Raw genomic sequence first — 11,376 nt, 5'->3', positions numbered from 1 at the left:
AGCTGCAGGAAAGGCAGCAGAAGCACAGACCGCCGCTACAGCCCCTGTGTAACCAACCACCCTCCTCCCCAAGTTCCATAGCCTCCTCACCCAGACGCCCAAGAACGCAGTGTGGGGGCCTCCGGCCACCCAGCAACTCCACCCCAGAGGATTGCCCAAGCAACAAAAGGCTGGCATTCAATACGTTTTAAAGTTTTAAACTTTAAAGTGCTGTGTCCCCTTGTTCTTCCCTCCTCCACTACCCCTCCTGGTGCTTCTCTCCTCCACCACCCCTTGGCAGTTATCCCCCTATTTGTGTGATGAATTAATAAAGAATGCATGAATGTGAAGCAACAATGACTTTATTGCCTCTGCAAGTGGTGATCGAAGGGAGGAGGGGAGAGTGCTTAGCTTACAGGGAAGTAGAATGAACCAAGGGGCAGGGGGTTTCATCAAGGAGAAACAAACAGAACTTTCACACCGTAGCCTGGCCAGTCATGAAACTGGTCTTCAAAGCTTCTCTGATGCGCACCGCGCCCTCCTGTACTCTTCTAACCACCCTGGTGTCGGGCTGCGTGTAACCAGCAGCCAGGCGATTTGCCTCAACCTCCCACCCCGCCATAAACGGCTCCCCCTTACTCTCACAGATATTGTAGAGCGCACAGCAAGCAGTAATAACAGTGGGAATATTGGTTTCGCTGAGGTCTAACCGAGTCAGTAAACTGCGCCAGCGCGCTTTTAAACGTCCAAATGCACATTCTACCACCATTCTGCACTTGCTCAGCCTATAGTTGAACAGCTCCTGACTACTGTCCAGGCTGCCTGTGTATGGCTTCATGAGCCATGGCACTAAGGGGTAGGCTGAGTCCCCAAGGATAACTATAGGCATTTCAACATCCCCAACAGTTATTTTCTGGTCTGGGAATAAAGTCCCTTCCTGCAGCTTTTGAAACAGACCAGAGTTCCTGAAGATGCGAGTGTCATGTACCTTTCCCGGCCATCCCACGTTGACGTTGGTGAAACGTCCCTTGTGATCCACCAGTGCTTGCAGCACTATTGAAAAGTACCCCTTGCAGTTTATGTACTCGCCGGGTTGGTGCTCCGGTGCCAAGATAGGGATATGGGTTCCGTCTATGGCCCCACCACAGTTAGTGGATGGCTTTGCTGCAATGGGATTCCCTATGACCTGCACATTTCTCAGGGTCACTACCCTTGATATCAGCAGATCTTTGATTGCGTTGGCTACTTGCATCACAGCAGCCCCCACAGTAGATTTGCCCACTCCAAATTGATTCCCGACTGACCGGTAGCTGTCTGGCATTGCAAGCTTCCACAGGGCTATTGCCACTCACTTCTCAACTGTGAGGGCTGCTCTCATCTTGGTATTCATGCGCTTCAGGGCAGGGGAAAGCAAGTCACAAAGTTCCATGAAAGTGCCCTTACGCATGTGAAAGTTTCGCAGCCACTGGGAATCGTCCCAGACCTGCAACACTATGCGGTCCCACCAGTCTGTGCTTGTTTCCCGGGCCCAGAATCAGCGTTCCACGGCATGAACCTGCCCCATTAGCACCATGATGCCTGCATTGCCAGGGCCCATGCTTTGAGAGAAGTCTGTGTCCATGTCCTCATCACTCTCGTCACCGCACTGACGTCGCCTACTTGCCCGGTTTCGCTTTGCCAGGTTCTGGTGCTGCATATACTGCTGGATAATGCGTGTGGTGTTTAATGTGCTCCTAATTGCCAAAGTGATCTGAGCGGGCTCCATGCTTGCCATGGTATGGCGTCTGCACAGAAAAAAGGCGCGGAACAATTGTCTGCCATTGCTCTGACGGAGGGAGGGGTGACTGACGACGTGGTTACAGGGTTGGCTTACAGGGAATTAAAATCAACAAAGGGGGTGGCTTTATATCAAGGAGAAACAAAAACAACTGTCACACAGAATGGCCCCCTCAAGGATTGAACTCAAAACCCTGGGTTTAGCAGGCCAATGCTCAACCCACTAAGCTATCCCTCCCTCTCATATTTCAGGCAGGACTTCACGGAGGGAGGGAGGGGGGAGCAAATGAATACAAAACAAATCCGGTCTATTTCTTGTTTTGATCCACTCCATCTATCTTTTACATCTTTGGCTGGCAGCAGACGGTGCAGAAGGACTGCAAGCCATCCACATCTCTTGGCTGCTCGGCAGAAGATGGTGCAGTAGGACTGCTAGCCATCCTCATCTCCTGCCTGCCCGGCAAAAGATGGTACAATAGGACTGCTAGCCATCCATATTTCCTGCCTGCTCACCATAAGATGGTACAATAGGACTGCCTGCAGGACTAAAGAGAGTGACCTGGTCAAGTCACTCCTAATGTAGTCCCTGCACCCATGTCTGCCCAGGCGCTCCTGACCGACGTGGCCAGGAGCACCTCGGACATGACGATGACGGCTACCAGTCCTATTGTACCGTCTGCTGCCACAAGGCAATGGGTTGCTGCTGCTGTGTAGCAATGCAGTACCGCGTCTGCCAGCACCCAGGAGACATACGGTGACAGTGAGCTGAGCGGGCTCCATGCTTGCCGTGGTATGGCGTCTGCACAGGTAACTCAGGAAAAAAGACGCGAAACGATTGTCTGCCGTTGGTTTCACAGAGGGAGGGAGGGAAGGAGGGCCTGATGACATGTACCCAGAACCACCCGCGACAATGTTTTTTGCCCCATCAGGCATTGGGATCTCAACCCAGAATTCCAATGGGCAGCGGACACTGCGGGAACTGTGGGATAGCTACCCACAGTGCAACACTCCAGAAGTCGATGCTAGCCTTGGTACTGTGGAAGCACTCCGTCGAGTTAATGCACTTAATGCACTTAGAGCATTTTGTGTGGGGGGACACACAATCGACTATTTAAAAATGATTTCTAAAAAAAACCAACTTCTATAAATTCGACCTAATTTCATAGTGTAGACATACCCTAAGGTGCCACAAGTCTTCCTTTTCTTTTTAAAAAATCCTTGCATTAACAAACATTAAAAAAAAAAAAAAAGTCACAATCATCTTACCCAGTGCAGAAGAATAAACTTTAAAAAGGGGACATTATGTCCAAAAGCAAATAAAGCTGTACAACTATTACTAATGTGCAGGCCTGAACTAAGACGTTTGGTACAGTAATCGTATCTATAACCTCTGCCTAAATGTTCTGAAACATTAAAAAACAAAAAATCAGATATAAAAAAAATCCAAATGTGAAAATATAGAGATCAGCATGATTACTGTACTGCTGCAGTTAGATATCAAGTCATGTCCAGAAGGAGAACAGCAGAGCTAAGGAATATGTCGTTCAGTATCTACATCTTTTTCAAAGATTTTTTTTGGCTTCTGCACCCCTATGTTCATCCTTTACAAAACCGTGATAAATTTTGTACAAAGTAGGTCTTGTGAGCCAGTATTTAAAAACTCATAATCAGAGGAACATTATTGTCCTGGTAAAATAAGTGTATCAGCATTTTATGTAAAGTTATTGAATATATACAGTTATTGAAGTTACTCCACAGAAGGTAGGAGGACACCTCGTACTCACCTTCTTTTAAAGCCCACTTGATTGATCCTGTCCTCTTGCTGACAGCATGCAAACTTCCATCAAGGGTTGAAACAAACAACAGCGTTTCTGGTACAGTCACCGAACTAGTGCTTCCATAGCTCTGAAAAAGAAGAGCCCATAAATTTACATTATAACTTGTTTTAAAATCTGTTACTTTTAATTATGTCATGCTGCAAAAAGTCAAGATTCTTTGGTTTTGCATGTAAGGATTAGTCTGCTTTCTGCAAGACAAACTGTTTTACAAAATCCGTGCCAGGCAGCTGTGTATAGTAGAGATGAATGAATGTTACTCACGGGCACCCAGTAAACCTGAAGGACAGAGGAAATGGCACTGCCAGTTAAGAAACTGAGGAATGGCTCAGCACCAATCAGTAGATAAACTAAAGTATCTAAAATCTGAGCACTCATTTAGACCCCAGCATATCTCTTGGCTATACCTGCTCCCGGAGCTCAGCCCTCCTGCTGTATCAACACTGCAAAAACAAGCTGTGTTAGACACTTGGGGTGAAATTCTGGCCCTGTTAAATTCAATGGAAGTTTTACCATTAACTTCACCCATAGTGTCAAGCATTCTCTCCTACATGGGGTACTATACTCTGCTATTCCTTTTGATACCAGTGGAGAAATCGTTCTCAACTCTGGTTTGCATAGGCGGGAGAACTGTTTACTACTTGTTGTCATTTTCATAGCATAGACAGTCTTTGAGTCTAGCTATTATATACATGTAATTCTATCACAAGGCATCCCAAAAGTATGTAAAAAGATAACAGAAACAATGAGGCTGGATCAAAGGTGCTAGCAGACTAAACCAGAAACTTAATTTAATCACGCCTCTCTCTCAACCTGGTACAAAAAGAACCAATATATACCAACAGCCTCAACACATACATTTTGTTACAAGCATTTAGTTATCACCCAAATAACTTCCTTGTTTGTAAACTGTATTTGTGTTGCCCATCAGTCTGCCATCTGCCTTGTCTGGGAAGTTTCAGAACTATATTTAAATCTCAAGCTACTATTGTTGGTAAGGTGAAACTATGTGCATTGATAACCCAATGACTGAAATTTTAAAAAATAATTCTAGATAAATTCAAAGTTTTAACCATATTAGGATTTGTGAAGAACAAAACATGAAGTTGCCAAGCTCAACAGCTTTGGCTCTCCTGTGGCTCTCTGCTTGGAAAATTATGGATTTTTCAGAACAGACCAATTCTGCAGTAATATACCCTAGTTCTTTTCCCATTATATAGCAGTATATTATAAAGTAATACTTAACTAACTCCTAGGTACCACCCACTGATATAGTAATACAGTGAGCATGCATGTTGCATTACAGCAATCATGAATATTTATGGCACAGCTTGATTTAAACACAAAAAACAGTTAAAAGTACAAATCAATAACAGTCCTGAAAACAGGGATTAGAGATAAACTGCTGTAGGTGCAGAGGAAGGAAAAATATATCAGTGCTTAAACATAGTTACAAACTCAGTCAAATAATAAAAGCTACAAGGGGCCTAATGTTTAGACAAAAGACATTTCCAGTTAAATAAAATATTTATACCCTGCATTATAGACCAAACTTTGTAATACTTGTTCAACAAGGGGCACTTAATAGCAGCCTCTCTCATGCTGGTCTGTAAATGTGTCAGGCAAATGATGTCAGTAATCAATATTCAGTTTAAAAGCATCTTTCCACACAAATAAAATGAAATGCAACACAGCAGGAAGAGGAGCTACATTTTAAAGACAGGGCATCTGAATCATCTTGCAAAAATTATGACAAGTTTTTTTGAAATCAAGAAACGTCCCTAATTCTTAAGTTCATCATCTTTTGGTCTTTTCCTACTTATAGCAGTTAGCATTTATGCAGCATGTTTCCTCTTCAAATACTGTACAAACAATCATTTGGTCTCATACTGTGTAAATCACCAGTTACTCCAGTGGAAATGCACTGGCGTAAACATGGTGCAAATGTCTGAGTAGGTCTGTGATGTGGTTCTGGTGGGGGGCTGGCTCACATGGCCCCATAAGTCTGAAACCAGTTTTATTCAGCTACATCTGAAGAGAACCAGCACCAGAAGATACACAGAGGTGTCTCTGGATTGAACAGATCTCTTCACTTATAAAATACACAAGTATAAAATATAATCTTAAACGAATACATTTTAATTTTAAAGTCACATCCTTTAAAGTGACTTAGAATAAGCTAAGTTGCTCACGAGCGAAGACCTGGTGCAATGGATGTTAGTCTGGAGAGATTTATAATAGAAACTCTGGCACAAATTTGAGCAGAACACATCAGAATAAAAATGGAACACCCTTTTCTGATTAAACTGTAAAACATTAACGAGAACAGCACATGTGCATATCCTGCCTAGAGACTGGGAATACACTGCCCATGCCTTGCCTGCTATTGATTCTGTGCAGACCAGTTTGCCCCAGGGCGGAGTTCAAGAAGAAAACATGTATCTATAAGTGCTTGTCGTGTTGCATAGTTTTGACACACCCTTTTTCTGACGTGATTAGGATATCCTAAACCCACCATGAAAATCCCCGGGGGGGGGGGGGGGGGGAGGAGAATGGTGCAATAAGAACTGAACCACATACTGTGCTTCTCTGAATTTTTGGCACTAGCATCATCATCTTAACAGGCTTTGCAATACAGAAAAACTGTCTGCTTGACAGGGTCCATCTTGATCTAAAGATTCCACCCAGAATCTGTTGGAGCTATCACTGTTTTGTGGATTGAACTCTGTAGCAGAGGTTCCATGTGGATGGGATCATTGCAAGATCAAGACCCAGAGCTTTTAACCAGTAACACCGAATATTAAAGGTAATAGAAAATATTTTTAAATACAGTGCTGTTCATCACCAGATCTCAAAGCATTTACAAAAATGAATGTACATCATATCCTCATTTTATAAAAAAGGAGACTTAAGCACAGTGGCTTGCCCCATTACACATACCCACACACAATCAGTGGCTGAGCAGGCGGGGAATAAAGCACAGTATTTCTGGCTTCCAGTCCATTACCCTATCCACTCCACCATGCTGCTTCTCATAACTATACAAAACAGCTTTTCAGACAAATGCAGTGCAAGTCTTTTTAAGCCATCAATTTTTAATTTTAATTTTAAAAAGTAGATTTGAAAGGTTATTTTTTTCTTTAATGTGGTTCTCTGTCAATCTTTCTTTGTCCAATTTATTATTTTCAATAATTTTATCTAATGCATAGTTATTAGAAATGCTCCTTTGACTTCACTGAAGTAGGGCATGGCATACATTTTCAAAAGTGACTATTGATTTTGGGTGACATGTTAGAGGCCAGATTTTTCAGAGGGCAAAGTAACTAGCAATTTTGGTGGCTCAATATTTGGGTGCCCAACTTGAGATGCTTAAAAGGACTTCATTTTCAGAAAGTGGTCAGCAGCTGCCCTCTGAAAAATCTGGCCTCTAACATGTCACAGCTGGACAGCCAAAATCACTAGTCATTTTTGAAAATGTAGGCCTTACCCTACTTCAGTGAAGTCAAAGGAGCATTTTTAAAAACTATACATTAGATAAAATATTGAAAATAATAAATTGGACACACACAAAAAAGATTGAAAGAGAATCACATTAAAGAAAAAAAAAAATTACCTCCCCACACTATTCTTACCTTCATCAGCAATAGCACCATAAGACAAAGTGTGAAAAATCTAACTGCTTTTCAATATTATACTATTTAACATTTTTCAAGCTAAGAAATGCAAAAGTAAAAAGACCAATCAATTTCATTTTTGTTTATTGTAAGTTTCACTTTTAGGTTTTGACAATATAGTCCAGTGCTATCAATCTAATAAAACAAAGTGCTTACACTGGAATTTATTTGCTTTTTAAAATTTAAATTTCATGTAAATATGTGTATGGGTATTAGGTTTGTTGGATGTTAGTTTCACAAAACATTTTTTGTATATATTTTATGGACAAGATTATGCAGCGGCAAGATAGCCATCTAAGGTGCTTCTACAGAAAGATCAAAGACCTCACCCATATATCTCCTGTCCCACAGCAGGATTCCACTTTTTAAAATAACCTGCCCTTCTATTGTTCATTGTTGCTTAATATGCAGTACAGATAATCATGTTGGTTTTTTTATTAATGTTCAACAAGGAATTAATTTTTTTTGGCAGGTTTTTATGATGTGTGGTCAGGGTATGTGCCAGATCTTTCAGGACTTGAAATGGGTTATTGGTTCCCAATTATTTTGTTTGGTAAACTGAGGCAAAAAAAACCCTAAATAATTTGCTCAATATCACACTGCAAGTCAGTGGCAGAACTAGGAATAGAATGCAGGAGTCAAACACTAGATACCACTCCATCTTTGTTTACACAGGTGCTTTCCCACACCAGGTCAAAAAAATAGGAGACAGAACGACTGTGTTACAGGAGCAGTTGAAACCCTCCGTAACTCTGAACATTTTTTCCATCAAGTTATGTGAAACCTACAGTACGTGTTGTTCTCTCTCTTATGGTGTTATTTTTTCAGGCTTCAGACTTTTCCTGCAGCATTAGCACTATAGTGCAATTTAATTCCAAACTATTTTCTTTCTATGGATCATCATCATTCATAAATTCAGGACATTCTGGTCTGGCATAACCAGATCTAACTTTCTGGTTTGCCTAAAGATTCAGCAAACAAACAGCACTAACAGAACAGAAACGCTTATGTTTGTTTCTCATTCCCATGAAGTCAAATTCTTCCTCCCCAACAGGAAAAATCAATAAAAGATGTGAGTTAATCTGTGATATTTGTTTTGGAGGGGATTTGCTCGCGATCTAACTGACAATATTCATCAGCAAAAATTTAAAAAACACAGCCGTATGTCTTCCAAGAGATGTTCATGCAATCAGGCAAGCTACATTAGTATTTTTAACCATTTTGATACTGTATAATTAACAAAGAGTTAATATTTAAAGCCATTGGTTCTTATTCTCATGAATAAAATTACTCTGAAAACAAAAACTAGTGAATTTTAATCAATCCTATAAATTTAAGGGAGGTTAATTTTCTGAATATCATCATTTGCACAATAATACTTTGTAATAGTACCTTTCATCTGGAAATCCTCACAGACGTCACAAAAGATAATTAAGCCTATCACTGCTGTGAGGTATGTAACCGTTTTTAAATATGCATTTTACAAATGGGTAAACAACCACAGACAGGTGAAGTGATTTTCTCTTGGTCACATAAATCAGTGGCAAGCCCAGAAGCAGAAGTCAGGAGACCTGACTCCCAATCTCTTGCTCTAATCACCAGATATCACTTTCTTTCCAATATTGGTACAGCTGATACAGTAGCATTTTCTCTTCTGGGCCAGAAATTTAGGAATTTAATTCCATACCAAAGACTTTAGCTCAAATGCAATAACTGTAATGCAGTTCTAGGGTGAAGGTGATGTTCTGTTTATTAAGGGTGCCCATCCTTCAGGTGGTATATTAAATCAAGGGCTTTTCTGTCTGACATGGACAGCCTAAAGTATAAAGTTAAAGATCTCACGTTACTTTAAGGAAAAATAAAAAATAAGAGAGACTCTGGGATATATTACCCAAGTATCCTGAGCAACTTTCCCTATCTTGATAATACAGATTCTAAAGTCCAGGACTCTGTGTTCAAGTAACTAGCTGCAGAATGTATAATGTCTGAATAGCTACCATAGCACTAAGAGCTACTGGTATCTAACAGCTTTGGAAATCACTCTGATGTACTTTAAATAGGACAGATACTATATAATATCTTACTCCATTTCACTAGGTATTTCACCTCCAATGATTAATGAACGGCAGCACCTAGTTCTCAGTTAGCAGTCTCTGGTGTGCAAACTGAAAGAAAGCAAGAAGTTTCTTACTCCTGTATGTCAGGTATTCATTCTTCCTACATCTAAAAATGTTAAACAGCTAATATACATTTAAGCTAGTGTATACTTAAAGCACTAAAAAGCATCAAAACACAACAGAGGTCTTTGTAAAAAAAAAAAACAGATGAGCAATTTATTTAATTTGTTCAAACATTCTTTAAAACTGTTTGTAGCAAATTAAATAGAAATTCAAACATTTTTTGTTGTACAGAGTGATCCATCATTTGTCAAAAGAACAGGAGTACTTGTGGCACGTTAGAGACTAACAAATTTATTAAAGCATAAGCTTTTGTCAGCATCCGCAGGGCACTGCGCTGTTTAAAAAAAAAAAGAAAACAAAGCATCACAGCTGAACCTATGAAATTAAATAAATGTTCCAGTTCTGAATTATCTATGAACCACATAAACAAACCGTGCCCATCAAGTTAATTGCACTTAATTACGTATCATCCTCATATGCCAGATGTTGCCCAACTGTATGTAGCAGGTTAACTAATAAAAGATAAGCTCATACTGGACACCTGTGGTGGTTTGTTTAAGGAGACAACCACTGAACTATAAATTTTAAACAACCTGTGTGTATGTCCACTTTATCCACTTGCTAACTCAGACTCTTGCCTACTCCAGTTATCAGAACGGGGCAATTATGTCCCATGTCTTACACACGACACTCCCATTAATACACTTCAGAATGATATTAGCCTTTTTTACAACTGCATCACATTGACGACTCATTCAATTTGTGATCCACTAGAACCCCCAAACCCTTTTCAGCAGTACTGCCACCTAGCCAGTTATTCCCCACTTACGTGGCTGTGCATTTTGTTTTTCCTTCCCAACAAATGGCTTCCTTCAAAAAGGAAGAAATAACATTCTATCTTTACATAGAACCTTTTATCCCCAAAAGATCCCAAAGCACTTCACAAACAAAATGGTATTCAAACAGATATTACTTTATCCCACTTCTAAAATGCAGTTATCTCTGGGGTGAAACACAGTTGTTAAAGACAGGAAGTGAAGATTATTGTAGCCATCCAAAACTGCAGGTAGGATTGAGGTAGGCAGAATGTAACAAATATAGTTGGAATTTGGCCACGAATAAAATGGCTCAAGCAACAAATCTCTCTTCAGACTCTACACAGATTAACTCTGCTCTTCTAAACTACTCACTCTTTGAACAAGCATTTATCATCTCACAGATTCAGCTAGTTCCCCAACCAGCATTTTCACTTCCTGTCTTCTTTTAAGAAGTGAATCTAGTATGTATCATCACTGTAAAAAATAAACACATGCAGGAAATTCCTGTAGGGGCCATTACTAATAACTAGGAGAAACACAGTCAGGCTGCAGAACTGATCATAGATCAACACCTTCAATAAAGGAGAGAATATGGAAAGAGGAGGGGGTGAAGGACCTCAACTATCAAAGTCTTTCTCTCCAGAGATAAGGGGAAGAAGAGTCTGACCATCATTAGGGCACAATACAAAATTTGCGTTTTAGCACAAACCTCCCCACAGTAATGAAGGCAGAATGGCAGCCCAGCTCCTTGCATGCCAGCCCGATTGCTATCTTATACAGACTGAGACACACCAGAGTCGCTTTAGCTGCTCCCTGGCTACCATCCAGACTTTATTTCAGCTTGGAAAAGAGACTAAGGGGGGAATATGACTGAAGTCTATAAAATCATGACTGGTATGGAGAAAGTAAATAAGGAAGAGTTATTTACTCCTTCTCATACCAAAAGAACTAGGGGTCACCAAATGAAATTAATAGGCAGCAGGTTTAAAAACAAACAAAAGGAAGTATTTTTTTACACAACGCACAGTCAACCTGTGGAATTCCTTGCCAGAGGATGTTGTGAAGGCCAAGACTATAACAGCGTTCAAAAAGAACTAGATAAATTAATGGAGAA

General features: G+C 40.5%; 1 protein-coding gene across 2 annotated transcripts in view; it reads right to left on the bottom strand.

Annotated features, from left to right (window-relative positions):
- The window catches only part of ERN1 (endoplasmic reticulum to nucleus signaling 1), a 62,287-nt gene that overhangs the window by 37,351 nt on the left and 13,560 nt on the right, over positions 1 to 11,376 (bottom strand). For both annotated transcript variants that reach the window (XM_037914295.2, XM_037914296.2), the window contains exon 2: positions 3,540 to 3,660. In XM_037914295.2, coding sequence (XP_037770223.1) covers positions 3,540 to 3,660 — 121 coding nt within the window. The remainder of the gene's footprint in view (positions 1 to 3,539; positions 3,661 to 11,376) is intronic.

The sequence above is a fragment of the Chelonia mydas genome, chromosome 14 (assembly GCF_015237465.2).
Source record: "Chelonia mydas isolate rCheMyd1 chromosome 14, rCheMyd1.pri.v2, whole genome shotgun sequence".
NCBI classification, from domain to species: Eukaryota; Metazoa; Chordata; order Testudines; family Cheloniidae; genus Chelonia; species Chelonia mydas.
This window is presented reverse-complemented; position numbering and strand designations above follow the sequence as displayed.